This window comes from Leptonychotes weddellii, chromosome 7 (assembly GCF_054177405.1).
Source record: "Leptonychotes weddellii isolate Sample4059 chromosome 7, ASM5417740v2, whole genome shotgun sequence".
Classification (NCBI taxonomy): domain Eukaryota; kingdom Metazoa; phylum Chordata; class Mammalia; order Carnivora; family Phocidae; genus Leptonychotes; species Leptonychotes weddellii.
The window spans coordinates 117936669-117962888 of NC_138375.1; the positions used below are offsets into that span (position 1 = coordinate 117936669).

Consider the following 26220-nt stretch of genomic DNA (forward strand, 5'->3'; position numbering starts at 1 on the left):
TATGAAGTGATACTTTAATTCATTCATTTTCAATAGGCTGGTTCTGAAATACTTGCATTTCCAAAACTTTTGCCAGAGTTATGTACTTAAGATTAAAAACTAAAAGACTTGATTTTATCCTAGAAAACTCATTGCTTCTGAGTTGGTGCATCACAATATGGCACATTTTCTATAAGGAGCTCTTTCCTAGGGACCAATTCTGAAAGAAAAACAAAAAGAATAATTGATATCATTAAAATTAAAATAAAATGAACATACTCATTTCCCTCTAAAATTTCTAACAGTAAAATACTGAATTTTAAGGTAAATCTTCCAGAAATATTTCATTTCAGATAACTTCAAAAGTGAAGTCCTTGATTTTAAATGGAAAACTGTTAACAGGATTCTCATTTCAGATTATATTAAAACATCTATGATCAACTTAACCCTTTATGATTTATTAAATATGACTAATTACCTGAACAGAATTCGGCTAATATACATTATCACCTATCTGATGAGAGATTACTGATAATTAAAACAATCAACTTGAAAATTTGTTAAACTGCCTACTATATAAAAAGCAAGACCATTTTCCTAACTTAAAGACTCTAAATGAATTTTACAGAATAGTGGTTCTCAAATGGGGGTGTTTTGGGTTGTCGTACCCAAGTGAGAATGCTACTGGCATTTAGAGAGCAGGAGCCAGAGATGTATGGGACAATCTGGTGCAGTAAAGAACTATGCTGTTCAAAATGTCAACAGTGCCCCACTGAGAAACTCAGTCAAACAACAACAATAAAAAATATAAGTCTTCGGTGAGACATCCTACTGGAGGTCAAGTGAGAGAGCGCTCTTAATTAAGATAAGGAATTTTGTAAAGATCAATGATTTTTCCTTTTTTTTTCCCCAGGAGAGCTGAATTCAGGTATCAGGATCAAAAAATGCTCACATCACATTCTATGAAATAACTTGGATATACTCTTCAAAAATATCATGGTCAGGAAAGACAAAGAAAGATTGAAGAATTGCTCCAGATTAAGGAAGACTAAAAAAATAGTGACTAAATGCTATTTGTGTGATCCTCAATTGGATCCTAGACCAGAGGGAATTTTCTTCTTCTACTAGAGAAGACAAGTTAGGACAAATGAAAACATCTGAATGGTAGAGTTGTATCAATGTTAATATTCTGGTTTTGATAATTACACTGTGGTTTTATAAGAGAATATCTTTGCAAATTTAGCAAACATATATGAAAGTATTTTTAAGAAATACACTCTTTCTCCAAATCTAATCTTAGTGGGCTGTCATGATTTTAAAAATGACCATTTGGGGGTAAAGAGGCATTATGTTTACAATTTACCCTCAGAACATTTAGAAAAAAAATGAGGGTTGGATAATAAAGCAAATGTGGTAAATGTTAGCATTTGTGGAATCTGGGTAAAGGAAATTTCCATACCCTTCAACATCTCTTACATCTTTTCTGTAAATTTGAATTATTAAAAAAATTTTTAAAAAGGTATCATTAAAACAAATTCAATTGAAAAGGAAAAACACCTGATCTAACTAAAATAATGTTATGAGCCAGATGATAAATGTGGTTTACCAAAATGAAAATCAGCTAAGTAATTATTATTTAATCACTGTTTATCTCTCATCTGCTTCTACCAATCTTTGGAGATACCACCCGAGAACAAATTACAGTTTAGGTTTTAACGTATTAGCAATGGCAGTAAATTGTTTCACTTATCAAACATATATGTGCCATTTTATGCTGAACATTATATCACAAAATGAAAATGCAGAAGTGAATACAGAATAGTCTCTTCAGTATAACATAGTGACTGCAGTTAATAATACTGTATTGCATATCTGAAAGCTGCTAAAAGAGTAGATCTTAAAAGTCTCCATCCCAAGAAAAACAATTTGTAACTATGTAAGCAGACAGACATTAACTAGACTTATTGTGGTAATCATTTTGCAATTTATACAAATATGGTATCATGTTGTACAAATGAAACTAATATGCTTTATGTCAATTATACCTCAATTTAAAAAAAAGTCTATTTAACTTCAAGGAGTTTACAATCTGGTGGAAAAGAGAGATTAACCAAAAGTCCAACAAACAACAGTTTAAAATAAGAGATTTAATTTTCTCACATATCAAGAAACACAGATTAAGGCATCCTGGGCTACTGCAGGTCTTTACTACCACTAAGAAGCCAGGCTCTTTTTAAATTCCTGCTCTGCTATCCTTCATGTGTGATTTTTGTCTTTACTGCTGCTGTGACATCACCATCTATACTCCAGGAAGGGAGAAGGGAAAAGGGCAAAAGGAGACTGCTAGGTTGACTTATGCCTTTTTAACAGGAAAACAATACCCTTCTTACAACAATATCCAATACACAACTGCTTAGGTGGTCAGAAAGGTGTCATGTAGTCTGAGAAAGAACTTTTTTTTTTTGGTTTGGCACACTGCACACCAACAAAATTTTTCAGCTAGTAAGAAGGAATGGATATTGTGGTAACAAGCAGTACACCCTCTTGGCTACAGAACATGAATATATACCCTTTGTTTCATATACAGAATATATCCATTTACTACTTGACCCCCAAGGTCCTATCCAGATTCAAAGTGAGTCCCTCTGGCTGATGTGCTAGCCTTTCCATTAGGTCTAGCCAGGGCCCACACGGTAGTTACCTATTGGACTACCGTAAAGAATAAGCAGATACAGCAATAAAAACCTGGAATAGGAAACATATGGCAGTCACTGTTCCACAATAAATCCTAAATGCTGCTGGACAGGAAGAGCAAGGACCCCTTGCTTTTGGCAAAGCAATAAAGTCCTTAGTCAGTCAATCTGGTAGCACGTATCCTGTTTTCTGGGAGACTCAAAGACCCTCTCTTGTCCATTGTTCTTCAAGGCTCCTGGTTCTGTATGTTGGGGAAATGCTTGCCCAGAGGTGAGGATACTGGGAAAGATGCCCTTCTTTGAGGCTCTGAGGCTTTCACTTTCTATTGATATGAGTTCAGGGGCCCAGGGATGGCTTTAAGAGTTGAAGTGAGCTAGCCAGGCCTGGGGTTTCTTGGCAATATACTCCATTCAAAATTATTTTTTTCTAGTCATTTCTATGTACAAGTAGCCACAGGCAAACACCCTGAAAATTTTTAAGCATGAAGATTTTCATCCTTTGGTAATGGCCTCTATGTTCTGCCCATTCCCCAACCCTAAGATTAATGGATATTCCTTAGAGTAATGAAAAACTATAGGCTCCATTGAGTAAATGCATTGTATATCTGATCCTTGTTTGGAAAGTGGGAATGGCTTGAGGCACTGATTTTATTTCATGTCAGAACTCAGAAGCCCCCCGCTTGTATTGGCTATAGGGTTAGTGAATAAGAGCGATTCTCATTTTCAACACTGCCAGACTCTAAATCTCAAGTATAAGACTCTCAATCAGGATGTAGACAGAAAAGTGTCCTTAGCAAAATAGTACTTCCTTCCATATTTGCTTTGCACCAACTAGCTTAATCTGCATTCATCCTCTTTTTCAGAATTTTGCTGAAAGCAGGAAGAAATAACCAGAACACCTTGACATTCTGGTTATTTCTCTTATTGCTGTAGCCTCAGCTGGTACTTGGTCTGTGTCTCAAGAAACACGATGAGGCACTGACCTCATGTTTCATCACTACATAACAAGGACCACCAGCCTAAAGACTGTAAAGGTCAGGTCCACAACAGTCCTATCCCCCTCTGTCCTTGTCTTCCATTCAACTAATTTCACATTTTAGGCTGTGTAATTTTCAGTATCTCACTTCTGGTAACAACTTCTGTTGTTTTTGGTTAAAAGTAACAGAAGCTGACTCTGGACGATTACTCAGAAAAGTCATTTATTAAAAAGGTTATTAGTCTAACTCAAGCAATTATTGTGAGGGCTTAAGAATCAGGCAGGCTTAAGGCTAAGCTTCCAGCAACAATGTACAAAGCCACACCACAAAACTGGCCTGATGATGAAAACTACTGCTGCCTATTGGGCACTAGAAGAAATTGCCACCAATTCTACCACCATGGAACACAAGATGCTACATTTCAGATGCTGCTGGAAACTCAATTTTTTTGCTCCTGCCACCACACCAGTGCGCTTCTGCATCAGTAAGTTGACTCTGCAACCACTGATGCTACTCTTGCCTGCAAAAGAGATTCTATGCCAACTGTCTTTTCTCAAGTTCATTTCTGAATATGAGTGAATATACTTCACCTATGTCAAATTCTATGCTAAGCTGTAAAGAAAACTGAGGAACTGAATTTTCTAGATTCTATGATGGGAATTTAGAACTTAAGGAGATGGAAATACCTGAAACAAAATTATCAATTCAAAGAGTGGTAAATAACCAGAAAACCTGTCAAATATTCACTACTCCAATCCCTTCACCCAATTCACCTTATTAGGTAATCTCTGGAATCAAAAAGTGCCCTTAATTGAATTTTTCTAAATTAACTGTTAGCACTTTCATAGGCCAAATATATCACAGGTGTATTTATATGCTGTATACTATTTTGCACTGTAATTTTGCTTTATTGATGATAAAATCTCTGACTTTGCTCTCTGTATTAGATGTCAATGTACCATAACAGCATAAGTTTACTGAAGTTGTCAGATCTTGAAAAAGAACTATACTGAGATCATGATTTATTTCCTGTACTTTAGGCTCCTGAAAAACCTTATCTATTATGGTCATATGAAATGTATCACTTAAAAAGTAATTTCTTAAAATAAAAAGGCTTTAATCAAAATTTAGGTCAAGATTAAAGATAAATAAATAAATAAAACAAAAGAGGAAGGAATATTTCCAAACTCATTTCATGAGGCCAGCATTACTCTGATACCAAAGGACACTATAAGGAAAGAAAACTAGAGGCCAATAACCCTGATGAACATAGATGTAAAAATCCTCAACAAAATATTAGCAAACCAAATTCAACAATATGTGAAAAGGATCACACATCAAGATCAAGTGGGATTTATACCAGGGATGCAAATCAACATCTGCAAATCAATGTGATACACCCCATTAACAAAATGAAGGAGAAAAAAAAATCATAGAATCAACTCAAAAGACATAGAAAAAGCATTTAACAGAATTCAATATACACCCATGATAAAAACTCTCAGCAAAATGGGTATCACGGGAACATACCTCTACATAATGAAAGTCATATATGACAGGCCAACAATTGACATCATACTCAATGATAAAAAACAGAAAGTTCATCCTCTAAGATCATGAACAAGGATGCCCATTCTCATCACTTCTATTCAAACACAGTACTGAAAGCCTTACCCAGAACTAGGCAAGAAGAAGAAATAAAAGGCATCTAAATAAGAATAGAAGAATGGTCTCTATTTGCAGATAATATGACATTATATATAGAAAACCCTAAAGACTACCAAAACTGCTAGAATAAACAAATTCTGTAAATTTGCAGGATAAAAAAATCAATGTACAAAAAATCAGTTGCATGCCTATATACTAATAACAAACTATCAGGAAAAGAAATTAAGAAGATCCCATTTATGATCGTGTCAAAAATAATAAAATACTTAGGAATAAATTTAACCAAGGAGGTGAAAGACCTGTATACTCAAAACTGTAAGATAGTGATGAAAGAAATAAAAGACAATACAAATAAATGGAAAATTATTCCATGCTAATGATTTGGAAGACTTAACACTGTTAAAATGCCCCTAATACCCTATGGAATCTACAGATTCAATGCAATCTCTATCAAAATTCCAATAGCATTTTTCACAGAAATAGAATAATCCTAAAATTTATATAGAACCCCAAAAGACTTTGAAAAGCCAGAGCAACCTTGAGAAAGAAGAACAAAGTTAGAGACATCACACTTCTTGATTTCAAACTATACTACAAAGCTGTAGTAATCAAAGCAATATGGTATTTGTGTAAAAACATAAGAATAGACACATAGATCAATGGAATAAAACAGAGGGCCCAGCAACAAACTCATGCATATACTGTCAATTAATTAACAACAAAGGAAATGGGAAAGGATACAATAGGAAAAGATAGTCTTTTCAATAAATAATTCTGGGAAAACTGGACATCCACACGCAGAAAATGAAAGTGGACCTTTATCTTACACCATACACAAAAATGAACTCAAATGGATTAAAGGTCTGAACATAAGACCTGAAACCATAAAACTCCTAGAAGGAAACACAGGGGAATAAGCTTCTTGACATTGGCCTTGGCAATGATTTTTTTGGATTAGACATTGAAAACAAAGGCAATAAAAGAAAACATAAGTAATAGGACTAAATCAAACTAAAAAGCTTCTTGTACAGCAAAGGAAATCATCAACAAAATGAAAAGGCAACCAATGGGATGTGAGGAAATATTTGCAAATCATATATCTGATAAGAAGCTAATATCTAAAATATATAAAGAACTCATATAATTCAATAGCAAAAAACCAAACATATAATTAAAAATTAAATTAAAAAATTCGATTAAAAAGGTGCTGAGGATCTGAACAGACGTTTTTCCAAAGACCTATAAATGGCTAATAAATACATGAAAAGGTGCTCATCATCACTAATCATCAGGAAATTGAAAAGCAAAACCACAATAAGATAGCACCTCACGCCTGTCAGAATGGTTATTATCCAAAAGACAAGTAAGAAGTGATGGCAAGGATGTGGAGAAAAGGGAATCTTTGTGCACTACTGCTGAAAATGTATATTGGTGCAGCCACTACAGATAACAGTATGTAGTTTCCTCAAAAAATTAAAATAAAATTACCATATGATCCAGCAATTCCACTTCTGGGTATTTATTCAAAGAAAATGAAATCACTATCCTGAAAATATATCTGTACCATATGTTCACTGCAGCATTATCTATAATAGCCAACACACTGAAACAATCTAAGTGTCCACTGACAGATGAATGGATAAAGAAAATGTGGTGTATATATATACATGGTGGAATATAATTCAGCCATAACAAAGGAAGGAAATCTTGCCATTTGTGAAAACATGATGGGCTTTGAAGGCATTATGCTAAGTGAAATAAGTCAGACAAGGACAAACACTGTATTATCTTACTTACATGGAGAATCTAAAACAAATACAATAACAAAATACTGAACTCACAGATACAGAGAACAGATTAGTGATTCAGAGGTGGAGAGTATGGGGACTGGATGAAATGGGTGAAGGGGGTCAAACAGTACAAATTTCCAGCTTTTTTTTTTTTTTTAAAGATTTTATTTATTTTTCAACAGAGAGAGAGAGACAGTGAGAGAGGGAACACAAGCAGGGGGAGGGGGAGAGGGAGAAGCAGGCCTCCCGCGGAGCAGGCAGCCTGATGCGGGGCTTGATCCCAGGACCCTGGGATCATGACCTGAGCCGAAGGCAGACGCTTAACGACTGAGCCACCCAGGCGCCCCCAAATTTCCAGCTTTAAGATAAATAAGCTCTGGGGATGTAATGTACAGCATGGTGACTATAGTTAACAATACTGTACTGTATATTTGAAAGATGTTAAGAGAGTAAATCTTAGGGGTGCCTGCCTGGCTCAGTTGGCGAACATGCGACTCTTCATCTCAGGGTTGTGAGTTCAAGCCCTACATCAGGTGTAGCGCTTACTTAAAAAAATAAATAAAAAGTAATTTTTAAAAATTTTTTTAAAAAAAGAGTAAATCTTAAAATTCTCATCATAAGAAAAAAATGTGTAACTGTGTGGTCATCAAAGTTAACTAAAAACTTGTAATCCATGTTAATTGTATTTCAATTAAAAAATCTATCAATGGCATGGTTTATAACAGTTTGGTAATCAGAGAGTTGTTTAGGATATAAATAAATTATAGGACATTGAAATATTTAGAATATTTAGCTCCACAGTTCTAGCAATGTCTCTAAACATATTAAGCACACAAATATATATAAGCTCAAATTAAAGAACTTGAAGAAAAACTGTTTTTTTCTAAGAACCTGTCCTGACCCACCAAGTGCTGGATTTGGAACTCTGCCTATGTGCCTCAACAACACCTCTGCCTCTCTTATCATGGCACCCAAAGGATTGTAATACTTAGCTATTTGTTTTCCACATAGCACTCTAAGTTCCATTAGGACAGGAACTGTCTGTTTTTTTTTTTTTTAAGATTTTATTTATTTTTGAGAGAGAGAGAGAGAGTGTACAAGTAGGGGAAGCAGCAGGCAGAGGGAGAGGGAGAAGCGGCTCCCTGCTCAGCAGGGAGCCCGATGTGGGGCTTGATCCCAGGACTGTGGGATCATGACCTGAGCTGAAGGCAGACGCTTAACCATCTGAGCCACCCAGGCACCCCAGGACAGTAACTGTCTTGCTCATTTTCTATTCTCAGTGCCTAGCACAGTACGTAGTCAATAAACGTTTGTTGGATCACATGAACTTGTCTCAGAATAAAAACCATATGATAGTTTTAGGTGAACACAAATATAAAAAAAACAAAGAATAGAAGTTTAAAAATGCACTTGAAATAAAGAATAGTTTCCTGGAACTTTATTATTTTAATATAACACACATGTACTTTGTTTGTCTTTCACATATAGTCCAGAGAAGAAATTTAAAAAATATGGATAATGCTGTTTAGAAACAAAGTATGATTAATATATAGCCATGTGAAGCCCTGAGTTTTCTTCTTCACAATTTGTTCATCATACATTTCTTATTCATAGTTTTTTCTTATTCACAAATTCGGCGACTGTCTATAAAATTTATGTTTGATAAAGGCCAACAATGAAACCAGCTGTCAATATTCATATGAGAAAGAGGGCTTTGACAAATGTCAATAATCAATGAAAAAGTGTAGAACAAGGGAATAATTTCAGTATTTTTCTAAGTCATAGTTATTATTTTTCTATACATTATCTAGAAAGGCTAGGCTAGACTAATGATGAAAATGGTATGAATCAAAGATTATGATTAATCCAAATTCATGTACCTGAGATACCAAAAAAACAAACAAACTAGACACACACAGAAAAAAGTAGGGATACATGGAAAGAAAAATAGTTTCCCTAATATTTTTTTTCCTCATCCTGCCCCAGGTTCTCCAATATTTGAAAAGATTTTAAAAATAATGAATCAACAAAACTAAAAGACAACCTATGGAATGGGTGAAGATATTTGCAAATGACATATCTGATAAAGTGTTAGTATCCAAAATATATAAAGAATTGATACTATTCAACACCAAAAACCCAAATAATCCAATTAAAAATGGGCAGAAGATATGAACAGACATTTCTGCAAAAAAGATATACAGATGGCCAACTGAAACATGAAAAAAATGCTCAACATCACAGATCATCAGGAAAATGCAAATCAAAACCACAATGAGATATCACCTCACACTTGTCAGAAGGGCTAAAATCAAAAAGACAGGAAACAACAAGTGCTGGCGAGGATGTGGAGGAAAAGGAATCTTCATGCACTATTGGTGGGACTGCAAACTGGTGCAGCCACTGAGGAAAACAGTATGGAGATTGCTCAAAAAATTAAAAAATACAACCACTCTATAAGCCAGTAATTCCACTAGTGGTTATTTACTCAAAGAATAAGAAAACACTAATTTGAAAAGATATACGCACCCCTATGTTTATTGCAGCATTATTTACAATAGTCAAATTATGGAAGCAGCCCAAGTATTCACTGATAGATGAATGGATAAAGAAGATGTGGTGTACATGTATAAGATGGAATATTGGTGTACATGTATAAGATGGAATATTACTCAGCACCAAAAATAATGAAATCTTGCAATTGCCAACAATATGGATGGATCTAGAGAGTATAATGCTAAATGAAATAAGTCAGAGAAAAAGAAATAGCATATAATTTCACTCATATGTGGAATTTAAGAAACAAAACAAACGAACAGAGAAAAAAAGAGATAACCCAAAAAATAGACCTTTAACCCTAGAGAATAAATTGATGATTACCAGAGGGGAGGTGGGCAGGGGGAAGGGTAAAACAGGTGAAGCAGATTAAAAGTATACTTATCATGATGAACACTGAGTAATGTATAGAATTGTTGAACCACTATATTGTATGCCTAAAACTAATATAATACTGTATGCTAACCATAATGGAATTGAGATTGTAAAGTCTCAGCATTTTATTTTTAATTTTTTAAAGTTTTAAAAAATGAGTTTTTCTCAAATGATGAAATTATTTGGTCTGTAATAAGAAACTTGTAATTATCTACAAGGATAGTGATGTGATTTTTTTTTTTAAAAAGAAAAAATGAGAGGGGCGCCCTGGTTGGCTCAGTCAGTAGAGCATGTGACTCTTGATCTCAGGGCTGTGAGTTCAAGCCCACTGGGCATGGAGCTTACTTAAAAAAATAAAATAAAAAGGAAAAAATGAGAAGTTATTTAGTATAAAGAGTTCTTGGTAGGTGTTCGTATTTTATTTCCACTGTAGTTATTATTTGAAAGGGAAGGAAAAAGACATGGATTTAAAATTCATGTAGCTGTTTCTGAACTTGGTGATTATTCTTGCAAATGAAGTTTAATTTAATTATTTTCAATATCTATTATTTTTCACGTTGGGACATTATCTGATTATTTTTTAGAAACACACTATCACAACTCTTGGGCGCCTGGGTGGCTCAGTTGGTTAAGCGACTGCCTTCGGCTCAGGTCATGATCCTGGAGTCCCTGGATCGAGTCCCACATCGGGCTCCCTGCTCAGCGGAGAGTCTGCTTCTCCCTCTGACCCTCCCTCCTCTCATGTGCTTGCTCTCTCTCATTCTCTCTCTCTCAAATAAATAAATAAAATCTTTAAAAAAAAAGAAACACACTATCACAACTCTACTTTTTAGCCAAGTAGCAGAATTCATTTCTGTATACCAGTATAGACATTGCTAAAATTTGTGGAGAGATTTGCTTAAAGTGGTTGTAAAACAGAGATTAAAAAATCAAATTTGTTATATCTTGTACCCACAGGAATAAATTAAGAAAAAGAGACCCATATATCTCTTAATAGAAAGAATGAGGCCATTATTAAGGTAATACAGCATTCTATACTAATTACCATGAAAGAGTCAAAATTTTCAATCTTGTGGGAAAATTAAACCAATAGACAAAAAGAAATTTAAACCAATATTGTCATATCTAAAACAAGGCATGTGAAGTATAGATATCAAATTTAGTTAGTTGAAATAACTTCAATTTTTATTCATATAAATAAAAATACCTTTTTTTAAAATGATAAAAATAACATTTAGCTGTGACTACCTGTATAAAATGTTGGCTATCTTATACAAAAGCTCTAACCGTCATTATTAAGATGAAAGATGATGACTAAAATTTGCAATTTAGATTAACTATGTTTACCGCTCTTATAAATACAACTCAGATCTAATAACTTCTGATAAATTCTCATGAACTAAAAATAACTTTAAAGCTCTATAGGACTTATACTACTATATATCAAGATTTATTATGAGGCTGTAATAATTAAGACATTATGGCATATGATGCATGGATACAAAAACTAGTTACATAGATTATAAAGTTCAGAAACAGATATATGCATATATAGTTATCTGATTTTACAACAAAGGTGATCCTACAGTGCAGTGGGGAAAAAGTGGTCTTCTCAATAAATGATGCTGGATTAAATGGACATTCACATGTAAAAAAATAATTGACAAAAAGCTTATGATTTCACTTCTATGTGGAACCAAAAAACAACAACAACAACAACAATGAATAAAAAAAGCAGAAAGAGACCTATAAATACAGAGAACAAACTGGTGGTTGCCAGAGGGGACAGTGGTGGGGGAATGGGCAAAAAAGGGGGTGAAGGGGAGTGGGAGGTACAGGCTTCCAGTTATGAAATAAATAAGTCACAGGGATAAAAGGTATGGATAGGGAATACTGTCAATGGTAGTGTAATAGTGCTGTGTAGTGACAAATGGTAGCTACACATGGGATTAGCATAGCATGTACAGTGTTGTCATATCACTATGTTGTGTACCAGAAACTAACATAACATGGTGTCAACTATACTTCAATTAAAAAAAAAAATCTTCACTCCTATCTCACACCATATACGAAAATCAACTCTAGTTGATAGAGACCACCAAATGGAAAAGATCAAACAATAAAGCTTTGGGAAGAAAGCATAGGAGAATTTCTTTATGACCTGGCTTAAGATAGGCAAAGATTTCTTAAGACTCAGAAGTACCAACCATAAATGAAAAAACAGACAAACTGGATCACATTAAAATTAAGAACTTCTTACCAAAAGACAACATTACCAAAAAAAAGCAAGCCATTAAGTAGAAGATTCTTATAAAACACATATCCAACAAAGAATACATATTCAGAACATACGAAGAATTTCTTCAAATCAATAATAAAAAGGCAGATAACCCCTTGGAAAAATGGGAAAAAGACTTGAACAGACACTTCATAAAAGAGAATATCCAAACAGCCATTTAACAACTGAAAAGGTGCTAGTACTTCATTAGTTACCAAAGCAATATAAATTAAAATCACAATGCAATACCATTATACAACTACCAGAAAGGCTAAAATTAAAGATGTAGAGTACCAAGTATTGGTGAGGACGTCAAGCAACTGGAGCCAGACACTGCTGCTGGAAGTGTAAATTAGTCTAACCACTTTGGAAAACTGGTTAGCAGTATCATATATTACTTTTTTGATAAATACAGTGAAGTACTATAATGTCTTTTCTCTTCCTTATGATTTTAATAACATTCTCTTTTTTCCAGCTTACTTTATTGTAAGACTATAATATAATACATATAACATACAAAATATGTGTTAATGTACTTTTTATGTTATCAGTAAAGCTTTTCATAACAGCTGGCTATCAGTAGTTAAGTTTCTGGGTAGCCAAAAGTTACACATGAATTTTTTTTTTTTAATAGATAGAGAGAGAGATCAAGCAGTGGGGAGGGGCAGAGGGAGAGGGAGAGAGAGAATCTTAAGCAGGCTCCATGCCCAGCGTGGAGCCTGACATGGGGTTCTATCCCAGGAGCCTGAGATCATGACTTGAGCCAACATCAATAGTTGGATGCTTAACCATTTGAGCCACCCAGGAGCCCCTATACATGAATTTTCTAATGTGCAGGAGGTCAGCAACCCTAGCCCTTGCACAGTTCAAGGGTCAACTGTATATATATATGTTTGTATATATACGTATACACATATGTACATGTCTGTGTAAATATGTGTACATTTTATTTTTCATATATGTATAAATTTTAATCTAAAAGGCACATTCAATAATGTTCAAAGAATCAACATTCATTATAGTCCAGAACTAGGAGCAACCCAAATGAACAGGAAGGATGAATTGTGGTATATTCAAAGAATAGTCATAGAAATGTTGCTATACACAACAATACAGATGAATCTCACAAATACAATGTTGAAAGAAACTAGACAAAACAGTAATCCTATATGATTCCATTTATATGAAGTTCAAACATTTTATTATATTAAGTTAAAAATCTATAATATTAATAGGATAGTGGTTAGCTTGTTGGAAGGGGGTATCTGGAAAAGACATGATGACATGAGGGGTTTTGGAGATATTGGTAATATTATTAAATAGCTTACTGTAGATGTTGGTTACATGGATATTTCACTTTGTGAAAATTCACTGGCTGTATAGTTATAAATAGTGCACTTTTCTGTTTGTATGTTATACTTTGATAGTTCACTTTAAGAAAAAAAGAAGCCTTTCAAAAATTTGAATATCATCTTTTTTGTTGTTGTTGTTGTCCCCAAAGATACTTCAGGCAATGAAAACAAAATATAATGTGATATGAAAATTCTGCTGAGGGGCGCATGGGTGGCTCAGTCATTAAGTGTCTGCCTTCGGCTCAGGTCATGATCCCAGAGTCCTGGGATGGAGCCCAGCATCAGGCTCCCTGCTCTGCGGAAAGCCTGCTTCTCCCTCTCCCACTTCCCCTGCTTGTGTTCCCTCTCTTGCTGTGTCTTTCTCTGTCAAATAAATAAATAAAATCTTAAAAAAAAAAAAAAAGAAAATTCTGCTGAAGTCCTACAAGGAGTCTGGAGGTATAATGGAGGATCCTCAACTATATTTCCATTTCCTATAATCGTTTTTAAAATAACTTTAATCATAGAATAAAAGGTAAAGAACAGTTAATAAGTGATAAGTAGGTGATAAATGATAACAGTTTAAGTAGGTGATAAATGATAACATAATAATTAAGAACCCCAAATAAATACGATGAAAAACTGGTCATATTGTCTTTTAACTACAGTTCTATAATGTAACCAGTGGTTAAGATTAAGAAGAAAAAATAAATTTAAAAAAGAAAAAGAAAAAATCTAGTAAAACAAAGTTTTATAATCTAGCATTAAAAATGGTAGCCTTACAAATGTATAAAGATATACCACATTATCTAGCAAAATCAAGCTGTTTTACTAATCAGCATTAGAAATGCTGCAATTGCTCAATATTTTAAAATACAATGAAGTCAGAAAATATTTTTAATTTTACTTACTCAGTGTATTGTGGTCTGTGTGAATACCTTGTATAACAGATGTTCTGAGTAACAATTCAACATCGGAACCTATTTTTATTAGCTGTTAAGAAAACCAAACAGAATAAATCCTTTGGATATTTTTTCAATGGTCCTTATGAATGCACTGTTTTTGAAAAATGTAAATTTACTGTTATTTCTTTTTGGGTAATACTGCCTTTAACTTTTTCTAACCATTCCAAGCATACAGAAACTCAGACATATGTGTACTTTTATCCATCCGTTCCATATTTTGTTCCAAAATAGATTCAGAGTGTTTTTTGTTGGAATATATATTTTATATGTTCAAAATGCTGTTTTCTTTGGGAGAGGGTTGAATCTTTCTTTTATAGAGTTGGATGTTCTAAACACTAGAAATGATACTGAACTAGGAGTCGGAATACTTGGATTCCATAACTCTATCATTAAGTATTAGGACTTTAAGTTCTCTTTAAGTTTCAGAACTTATCATATGCAAAATGAAGAAGTGGACTAGAACAAAGATTCTCAAAGCTGTGGACCCCTGAGGGACCTTGAGACCCTTTCAGATACCATGAAGTCAAAAGGATTCTCATAATACTAAAGCTTTCTGCACTGAGTTGTGAGCAGAAGTAGAGCCTTCTCCATGGAATACCATTTTATATGAATGAGCAACAGACAAACTATGATCAGACTTGGGTATCTGGCAAACATTTTCTTGAAAATGAATGAGCTGACTCTGTTATTTATTTCAAGAAAACAACTAACTGTATTTGCTGACAATGGTAAAATTCAAGTTTTCAAGAAAAAATTAGAATTCTAGGGAAACTATCTGCCACCATGAGCTTGATAGTTTTTCAATGCTTATGGATTTTTCTGATGAGATAGATATTAATATTAATAAATATAATTTTAAAATATTACATACTGAATTATGTTAACATTTGGGAGATATGCATTACTTGGTGAACCTGTATTCTCCAAATCAATGGTGCAAGATGTTACAAAATCATGCATGGTAAAAGATCCATTCAAAGAGAAAGACAGATTAAATCTATTGGTCTACTAATGAAGACTTAAGAGCATGTGGAGAAGAATATCCTAGGAATAAGCAACAGCATAAATGCCCTGAGACAGGAAAGTTCTTGGTAAATTCAAGTGCCCTCAATGCACTGAGACTGTAAGAGTAAGAGGGATGGAGGGGGCTAAGGTGGGTAGTTAATAGAGGTCAAATGATATAGTCTTTTTTTTTTTTAAGATTTTATTTATTTATTTGACAGAGAGAGACAGCTAGAGAGGGAACACAAGCAGGTGGAGTGGGAGAGGGAGAAGCAGGCTCCCTGCCGAGCAGGGAGCCTGATGCAGGGCTCCATCCCAGGACCCTGGGATCATGACCTGAGCTGAAGGCAGATGCTTAACGACTGAGCCATCCAGGTGCCCCTGGATGATATGGTCTTGTAGGTCATGGTAAGCACCTTAGATTTTACTTTGGGATGAAAAGCTATGGGGGTTGTGAGTACAGGAGTGATGGGATATGCCTTTTTATTTAAAAGGCTCAATCTGCCTTTAAAAGTACTGAGAATAGGCTCCAGGGAGTTAGGGAGGAAGCAGGGAGACCCACTAGGAGCCTGTTGTAACAATCCAGTGAAAGAGGATAGTGGCTTGAACTAGGAGATAATGATGGGGAGGATGAGAAGTGGTCGAATTCTGGATATATTTTGAAGTCAAGAAAATTGGCTGACAGGTTGGATATAAGTGTGAGAGAAAGACGGCAATCAAAAAAGAGAACATCAAGTTTTTTGGTCTGAGCATTAAAAGGTGGGAGCTGCCATTAACTAACATGGAGAAGGTGTGGAAGAGCAAAGCCTCAACTCCCAACAGATCTGAGAAGGGACTTAGCAGGAGAGAGAAAGAATAAAAATGGGCCTCCTCATCCATTGGAGGTGCATAAACTGAGTCTACTCATAGGTCTAAGGCAGGAAACAAGGCTTGTTGAGGAATAAGGGATAAGGGGAAATCAGAAAGGATGAGCAGGAGGTGGTCTGTATGAATCCTGGAGCAAAAAAAAAAAAAAAAATCTATCTATCTGCTTACCTACCTATCTACCTCTCTCCACCCATTGGTCTAACAGGTAACAGAGTTCCACAATGCAACTAACCTTTAAGGAAGATTACTATTTGTTGAGGTGTAGTATCAAAGAATATTCACAATTTATTTGAAAAGTCTATTTATACTCCTCTTTTCCAACTTCATCTGTGTGAGGCTGAATTTTCTTCATATATTTCAACCTAAAAACATTGCACCAGATTGAATGAGGAAGCAGATATGAGAATTGAGCTGCCTTCTATTAAGCCAGACTTTAAAGACTTTATTTATTATTATTTGAGAGAGAGAGTGAGAGAGAGAGAGAAAAAGAGAGAGAAAACATGAGCAGGGGGAGTGGTAGAGGGAGAAGCACATTGCCCACTGAGCAGCAGGGAGCCCGATGTGGGGCTCAATCCCAGGATTCCAGGATCATGACCCGAGCCAAAGGCAGATGTTTGTTTGTTTGTTTGTTTTTAAAGATTTTATTTATTATTGAATTATTATTATTTGAGAGAGAGACAGACAGAGAGAGTTAAGCCAGACTTTAAAGAGATTTGCAAAATGGTAAAACAGTGTCCACTCTTCTCACTAAATGTTTTGAAAATATAGTTATTTTCCATAAACAGTATATTTGTTACCACATAATGAGCTTATTATTTTTAGACAAAAAATACGTATTTTAAAAATCTCTCAGTTTTAATTTCTACTAAGATAAATATTGAAAGGCATACCACATGAAACGTACTTTTTGGGGTCCTCAACTTTTAAGAAGGTAAAAGGGTCTTGTGACCAGTTTAAGAACTGCTGGTATAAAAGATACCTAAGATTCTTTGTGGTGCCAAGACTTCATGAACCTTCCAATACATAACAATAACAATGTAATTTACTAAACACTACTAAATATTTAATCTATGCAGAATTATATAAAATACACATTTGTATATAATAAATAAGTCATTTCTAGACTGCTTTATGTTAAATTAGTGCTTTACAAGTAAAAGGAATTTACAATTGATACAAAGACATGTCAATTTAAAAATTTTTTATCATGATTTCAAAATTTAAAAATAATTACCATATTGTTATTAATCAGCCTACTGAATAGCAAATACAAACTTTTGTATACATCTTTTAACTTCAAGTTATGACTTGATTATGATGTCATCTTAACTTCTGCCATGAATAAAAATTACACAGTCCCTGTTTGCCCTATCAGATGGTTAAATGAAATCTTTCCCTTTCTACTTTATACGGGAGGGATAGAAACACTTAGGCTATCTCATTTTGACTCATTAACTTGATTATTACAGATATTTACTATTCTAAAAACAGCATTTTTCTCTACCAAAAAGAAATGCATTTTTTTCTAAAAAAATTTAACATGTAGAAATTTTATTAAACATGGAAGATTCTCTCTAATTTGTACCTTCCTCTTTATCAAACCAATTCTTGGAATTATGATTGCCCCTGCAAATAATTTTCCATTTTTTGTTTTCCTCCTAAGGGTCCTTTCCCTACATTTATACAAAGTATAAGTAAAGTGTACAGAAACACTTAGGAAGCTCAAAATAGAGACAATATGTATGTATATGCAGTATGATTTTATACAAAAAAGGAATCATTGTGCATTTTTTTAAATGAACATGTACTGGGCGTAGTAAGAAGCTCACCAATCAGTGTCAGTAGACTGACTGTCTTCAACTAGAGCAAGTGACCAAAAGGCAAAGCAAGAATAGTTCATGAATTGTGGCTGATTAACTCTCACTGCCTAGTTAGGAATTAAAAAAAAGTCTGTCTAGCTGAGCTAAATGAACATTAATTCCTTCTGTAGTTCTAATACTCATGCTCCTTAGTTTTAGTCACTTGCCTTAAGTAAAGATAGAATTTCTGTGGGTTTCTGGGTTGGTTGAGCTGCTCTTGATTTGACCATAGCTACATCCATGTTTTGTACCTGGTAACTTGCTGTCTTAAGGGTGTAGCAGATGACCCTAAAGAGGTGAGCCATACCAAACAAGTGAAGGTTATCTATAGTTGTGATATAACTACCAAGTAATAATCTTTATTTCATATAACCCCTTTATTTTCATCATTTTCTAAGAAAATTTATAAGGGCTTTATCATAATTGAAAGACTCAATTACTATACCTCTTCTATTTTCTTGGGAGAAGTTTCACTTTTATTACTTTTGAATTCTTCATTTATCTTTATTCTGGCTGCTAGAGAAAGAAAAAAAAATATAATTATTTCTCTTCTAATTTATAATTCCTGTCCCAAGAATTTATACCTTATTCATTATAACTACTTCTCTAGTAGTCGAAACAGTTTTGCCCCATGTGAAACTAATTATAAAAATAAGACTTTTTAAAAAAAAAAACTGTCCTAGAAATCTTTGGACAGGCTGGCAAATTTTTAATTAAACCTAATATACTCTAATATACAAATACTTTCGTTTCCTGCTTTTTACTTCCAATTTCATTTATATACCTCTATCAGATTCTAATGAATCCCATTTAATAATTTCTTTCCATGAATCTAAAAAATTAAAATGCTTTAAGATGGCAAAACTCAATACATACAAACACGTTAAACCACACACACACACACACAAATAAAATAAAGACATAGCACCAAAATATATATAAAAGTGGTTTGGCTGGCATGTAAAGTGAGTGATAAATAAACCTTTGTTCATGTAAACCACTGATACTTTGGCATCATTATAGCATAATTTAGTCTAATCTGACAAGCGCTTTATTGTTGCTGTGAGCATTTAATGGAACAACCCATGTAAAGTGCTTAGTAATTATGCAATGTTAGCTGTTCTTATGTCACTTAATAACACTTGAAGTGCTGTTGATAGAGAATAGCCAGAAAATCCTCCTTCTATGCTTTATATATTTCAATATTAGGTGCTGAAAATTTGGGATTTGGAGCCAAACTGCTTAGGCTCAATCCTAGCTCTACCTCTCACTAGTATGATGTGAGACAAATCCTTTCACATTTTGTCAGTTTTCTCACTGGAAAAAAATTATAATAGTAACTACCCCACAGGGATATATGAAGAACTAAATGAATTTGGTAAAACATATACAATATGAAGCATATATTTTAATATTCAAGAAATTGTTCTTGGTGAATTACAAAAACTTGAATTCCTAGGGACAGTGGGGATACTACCTAGGTGCCCTCTTAAAGAGTTTTAGAAATATATGAAGATAGATGGGGCGCCTGGGTGGCTCGGTTGGTTAAGCATTTACCTTCAGCTCAAGTCATGATCACAAGGTTCCTGGATCGAACCCCGCATTGAGCTCCCTGCTCAGCAGGGAGCCTGTTTCTCCCTCCCCCTCTGCCTCTCCTCCTAGCTTGTGCTCTCTCTCTCAAATAAATAAAATCTTAAAAAAAAAAAAAACAAACGAAATATATGAAGATAGATACTGCACATGACCAATACATAACCTAAGCTTTAGAATTCCGACTTTTAGATATGATAAAAGCCACTTAAAACAGTGAAATACTAAATTTGTAAACATTTGGGATAGATTCTTTTTCACAGCTGCTATCATTTCTGGAATGCCACAAGGAATTAATAATATGGAAGTATCTGGTCCTAGAGAGTGTGAAAATGTGATTATATAATAGAGAGAAATAAGTTTAACGGCTTGACAAGCAATGGAGCATGCTAAAATTCTGATCTTTTCTGATTTTTTATAAAAACTAGATCTTTAAAAATTTTAAGTAGATTCTCCTCAAAGTAGTGTAATGTAAACTAATCTTCATAAAACATAACAAAATTAGGGGAGAGATATGAAGATCACTCTCTAAGATGGGTCTTGACCATGCAAATTCTCTTGGATATATTAGAAGCCATGTGAAGAACTTACTCCAACATGACGAAAAATAAACCTACCTTCTAATGCTCTGGTATCATTTTTAAAAACCCGTTGTCTGGTCCTGTGTAATGTTTTAAAGAGCTGTAAAACCTATAAAAAAAAATTAGAATTCAGACCTCAAAAGAAAAAAATTTTACATTTTATATAATTACAAGGATTACAAGGTATTTCTTTTCTCTTTAGTTACTTGGACTATTTTTCAAAATAGCCAGTAAAACCAGGGTTTGCCAAAACAATTTTCCCTTCGTTATTTATCTTTAAATTAAAAAAAAAATTAGATTTACAAAAATAATACCAAGTTCTTTGGGAAAAAAAACAAGGATGGTTAAAAAGTTAATAATCCCCCTGCCAAAACCAGTCTGCTAAAGTAACTTTGTCAGTCTGGTATGTATTTGTTCTCACTTTTCTTAACATATGGAGGCCTTCATCTGCTCTAAAAGTTTTACACACATATACACAAACTCATGAACTTATTACATCTTAAGAGAGCCCAGAAGGAAGAGGTTTCAGATAATTTAGGAAAGTGTAATTGTGATTTCCCAAAGAGAAGTGGAATGTTGAGACTTATGAATATTCTAACACTATGTTAAAAAAATAGAAGAGCCTGACATTTTGGTAGAAGACAGATTGTGTAGAGGCTTTAGTGTTAGGCCAAGCCTACTTCACACTTCTCAAGTTTAAAAACGTACTCAATATTGTTCCCCCGATATTGTTTTTTCTCCTGTCTTTTCAATTTTAGAGAATAGAAGACACTGAGTTTCTCAAGCTGGAAATCTCTACACAATTCTTTAAATCTCTATTACTCTTCATGTGGAAATTTTAGGACTGTCTCTCTAATGTTTTCGATATTCTCCATTCCTGAAAATTATTTAAGTTCAGACCCTCCCATCTCTTGCATAGACTACTTAACACAGATTTGTCACTCTGCCACTATTCCCTCCAATCCATTCACTAGATAAAATATCTAATATTTATTTACTAAGTATACCCTGTGCTAGGCATTGTTTTAGGTATTTACATATATTAGAAAACCTATAACATCAAAGGCAGACACCAAAAGAAAAACAGGAAACATGAAGCAAAAAACATAAAACACAACAAACAAAAACCAAACAACCAAAATGAACTTCCTCAGAAAAGTAAGTGACTGCAGAGATGGAATAACAACAAAAAGAAGCCATAGTAAGTTGAAAAAGGAACATTCAGAAAACGCCCCAAAGCTCTCAGATATCAAATGAAGGATAGCAAATATTAAGGGTAGAAAAACAGCCGAGAAGTAGAATAAAAACTCAGAAATTGAGGCAAGAAAACAAAATTAAGGGAGTAGTCCAGATGGACCAACAATTACATTAACTGGATTTCCAACAAGAAAGAACAGAGGGGTGCCTGGGTGGGTTAGTTGGTTAAGTGTCCGAGTATTGATTTTGGCTTAGGTCATGATCTCAGGGTCCTGGGATGGAACCCTGCGTCGGGCTCTGCACTCAGCGTGGAGTCTGCTTAAGATTCTCTCTCTCTCAAATAAATAAACAAATCTTAAAAAAAAAAAAGGACAGAGAAAACAGACAAAAGAAATTAAAAAGGGAAAAATTAAGAAAATGTTACCAAGTAAGGTGCATCGGTTACTTGATTGAAAAAGCTCCAAGTGCCCAACACAAAACCCATACCATAGTACATCATGATACAGGTTCAGTACGATGCTCATAAAAAGAAACACCTTGAAAATAAAAAACAGTTCACATAGAAAGGACAGAAAATCAGAATGACACCTGACTTCTAAATAGCATCACTGAGAAGACAATGGTATAAGATCTTCAAGTTAAAAAAAAAAAAAAATGCCCAGGGCAACCCTCTTGGGCCCCTCCCTCTTTGGGAGCTTTGTACTATCACTACTATCACTCAATAAACTATGCGTTGCTGCCCACCAAAAAAAAAAAAAAAAGATGTCCAGCTTAGAATACCATACATAGCCAAATTACCATTTAACTGCAAAGGCAAAGAGACATTTTTGAAAATACGAAGTCTCTTATCTGCCATACATCCTTTCTTGTAAAGCTATAGAAGAATGTACTCCACAACAAGGGGATGAACTACAAAAGAAAAAACATGGGAACCAGTGAGGCAGGTGATCCAACACAGAGAAGATGGTGAAGGACAAATACAGGTCAGCATTTGTGCAGCCAGCCTACAAAGCAAAGTCCAGACTACAGCAAAAGGTTGAACTGCTCCAGAAAAGATGTTCCCAGGAAAAAATCAAACTGATACTGATTTTGGGAACAGATAAGTAGGAAACTAACCAATGATAATAAAAACAAGGTTATTATTTTCAAGAAAAACAGAATTAGAAAAGAAAGGCAATGTAAGAGGACTCAGCTGTGGACAATTTTATACAATCAGAGTACTTAAAAAAATGAAAACTAATTCACCAAAATTTGTAAATGAGAGGACTAAGGTATTTTTTTTTTTTTTAAAGATTTTGTTTATTTATTTGACAGAGAGAGACAGAGCGAGAGAGCAAACACAAGCAGGGGGAGTAGGAGAGGGAGAAGCAGGCTTCCCGTGGAGCAGGGAGCCCGATGTGGGGCTCGATCCCAGGACCCTGGGATCACGACCTGAGCCGAAGGCAGACGCTTAACGACTGAGCCACCCAGGTGCCCCAGGACTAAGGTTTAAGAGGGGAGCTCAGTCATGAAATTCTATTGTTAAAAGTCAGTAAATAGTATCTCCCAAAAGAAAAAAAAACCCACAAAACACAATGAATAGCAGTTTAAGTATGTTCTTTAGAAACATGGAGGTAAATGTGAGAATAGCTAAAATGATTAAAAGCACTTATCTCTGGGGAGCAGGAATTGAGAGTATGTAGAAGGAAGTATACACCTACTGGTTTCTGTGTAACACTTTGATTTCTTAAACCTTACACATTTATCAACTTTATTAAAACTAAAAAAAGTATTTTAGAAAGAGGAAGGGAAAGGACATTATCAAAAAAGAGATTAGACAAGCCCTGACAAGAAGAAAGTATCTGCAAACCATATATCCAGTAAGGGGCTATTATCTGGAACATTTAAAGAACTTTTACAGCTCAACAATAAAAACATAGACAAAGGATTTCAATAGACATTTCTGTAAAGATAGACAAATGGTCATCAAGGCCATGAAAAGATGCTCAATGTGATTTGGCATCTGGGAAATACAAATCTAATTCTCAGTGAAGTACACTTAAGCCCAGCAGAATGGCTGTAATGAAAAAGAAAATCAGTAATGAGTAACGAGTATTGGCAAGAATGTGGGAAAATTGGAATTCTTATACATTGTTGCTGGGAATGTAAAATGTTGCAGCTGTTTGGAAAACAGTTTGGCAGTTGCTCAAAAAGTTAAACACAGTGTTATCACCTGATCTAGCAATTCGATACTTATATACCCAAGAGAAATGAAAACATATGTTTACACAAAAACTTGGACTTGAACAATCATAGCAGCATTATTCACAACAGTCAAAAAGTAGAAACAACTCAAATTTCTATCAATTCATGAACAGGTAAATAAATGTGGTATATCCATACTGTTATAGCTTAACTTGTGTTCCCCCAAAGGACATACTGAAGTCCTAATTCCTAGTACCTGTAAAATGTGACTTTATTTGGAAATAGGGTCTTTGCAGATGAATTAAGTTAAGATGAGGTCATTAAAGTGGGCTCTAATACAATATGACTGGTATCCTTAAAAGCAGCAGCAAACGCCATGTGAACACAGAGACACACACAGACTGCCATGTAAAGACGGAGGCAGAGATTAGAGTGATGCAAGAGTGAGCCAGCAAGCCAACAAGCCAATGAACACCACGGATTGATGGCCACCATCAGAAGTTAGGAAGAAGTAAAGATTCTACCCAGTTTCAGAGGAAGCATGGCTCTGCTGGCACCTTCATTTCAGACTTCTGGCCTCCAGAACTGTGGAAACAATACCTTTCTGTTGCTTTAAGCCACCTAGTTTGTGGTACTTTGTTAGAATAGCCATAGGAAACTAATACAGATGTTAGTATTGGGAAGTGGGGTACTGCTATAATGAGTACCTAAAAAATGGAAGTGGCTTTGGAACTGAGATGTGTAGAGACTGAAAGAATTTTGAGGTGTTTGACAGTAAAAGCTGAGACTGCCATGAAAAGATTGTTTGTAGAAATACAGACTTTAGGGTGCCTGGGTGGCTCAGTTGGTTAAGCAACTGCCTTCGGCTCAGGTCATGATTCTGGAGTCCCGGGATCGAGTCCCACATCGGGCTCCCTGCTCAGCGGGGGGTCTGCTTCTCCCTCTGACCCTTCCCCTCTCATGCTTTCTGTCTCCCATTCTCTCTCTCAGATAAATAAATAAAATCTTAAAAAAAAAAAAAAGAAATACAGACTTTAAAGGTAATAGAATATCATAGAAACCCAAGCAGTTTAATATTACAAGAATGGTAGAAGATAAGTTGCATGGGATTAAGAGCAAAGTGGAAAGTTAAGTAAATGTAATCATTTTAGGGGCACCTGGGTGGCTCAGTCATTAAGCGTCTGGCTTTGGCTCAGGTCATGATCCCAGGGTCCTGGGATCGAGTCCCATGTCGGGCTCCCTGCTCAGTGGGAAGCCTGCTTCTCCTTCCCCCACTCCCCCTGCTTGTGTTCCCCTCTCGCTGTGTCTCTGTCAAATAAATAAAATAAAAAAAAAAATCTAATCATTTTACTTGTTTTTTAGGGAAAAAAGAAATTTCATTACTACAACAGCCAGCCCCCCTAATTTAAGAACTAGTATACACAAAAATAAATTTAAAATGGATTAACATGAAACCATAAAACCATGAAACTCCTAGAGGAGAACACAGGCAGTAACGTCTTTGACATCAGCTGTAGCAACTTCTTTCTAGATATGTCTCCTGAGGCAAGGGAAACAAAAGCAAAAATAAACAACTGGGAGTACATCACAATAAAAAGCTTTTTGCACAGCGAAGGACATAACCAATAAAACTAAAAGGCAGCCTATGGAATGGGAGAAGATATTTGCAAATGACATATCTGATAAAGGGTTAGTACCCAAAATATACAAGGAACTTATAAAACCCAACACCCAAAAAATGAATAATCCAGTTAAAAAAGGGGTAGAAGAAATGAATAGACATCTTTCCAAAGAAGACATATAGATGGCCAACAGACACATGAAAAGATGCTCAACATCACTCATCATCAGAGAAATGCAAATAAAAACTATAAGAGATACCACCTCACACCTGTCAGAATGGCTAAACTCAAAAAACAAGAAATAACAGATACTGGTGAGGATGTGGAGGAAGAGGAACCCTCTTGCACTGCTGGTGGGAATGCAAAGTGGTGCAGCCACTCTGGAAAACAGTGTGGAGGTTCCTCAAAAAGTTAAAAACAGAACTACCTTATGATCCAGCAACTGCAATACTAGGTTCCACAGAATACAAAAATATTAATTCAAAGGGTTATATGCACCCTGATGTTTACAGCAGCATTACTTACAATAGCAAAATTATGGAAACAGCCAAGTGTCCATCGACTGATGAATGGATAAAGAAGTGGCATATAAATATACAATGGAATATTACTCAGCCATAAAAAAGAATGAAATCTTGCCATTTGCAATGATATGGATGGAGCTAGAAAATATTATGCTGGGGCGCCTGGGTGGCTCAGTTGGTTA

At 34.8% G+C, this 26220-nt stretch overlaps 1 protein-coding gene across 4 annotated transcripts in view; it reads right to left on the reverse strand.

The window, feature by feature from the left end:
* Positions 1–26220, reverse strand: part of LYRM7 (LYR motif containing 7) — a 35667-nt gene that overhangs the window by 6619 nt on the left and 2828 nt on the right. The window contains exons 2-5 of one of the 4 annotated variants that reach the window (XR_014147254.1): positions 20548–20620; positions 18786–18856; positions 14559–14640; positions 57–199 (exon numbers count right to left, since the gene is read on the reverse strand). Coding sequence is in view for 3 of the 4 variants with exons in the window: in XM_031034613.2 (XP_030890473.1) it covers positions 129–199; positions 14559–14640; positions 18786–18856; positions 20548–20620 (297 nt within the window). In the remaining variant the exon portion in view is untranslated. Of the gene's footprint in view, positions 1–6; positions 200–14558; positions 14641–18785; positions 18857–20547; positions 20621–26220 lie in introns of those variants that run through there. The other 3 variants (XM_031034613.2, XM_081827129.1, XM_081827127.1) reach the window with 3 other exon arrangements.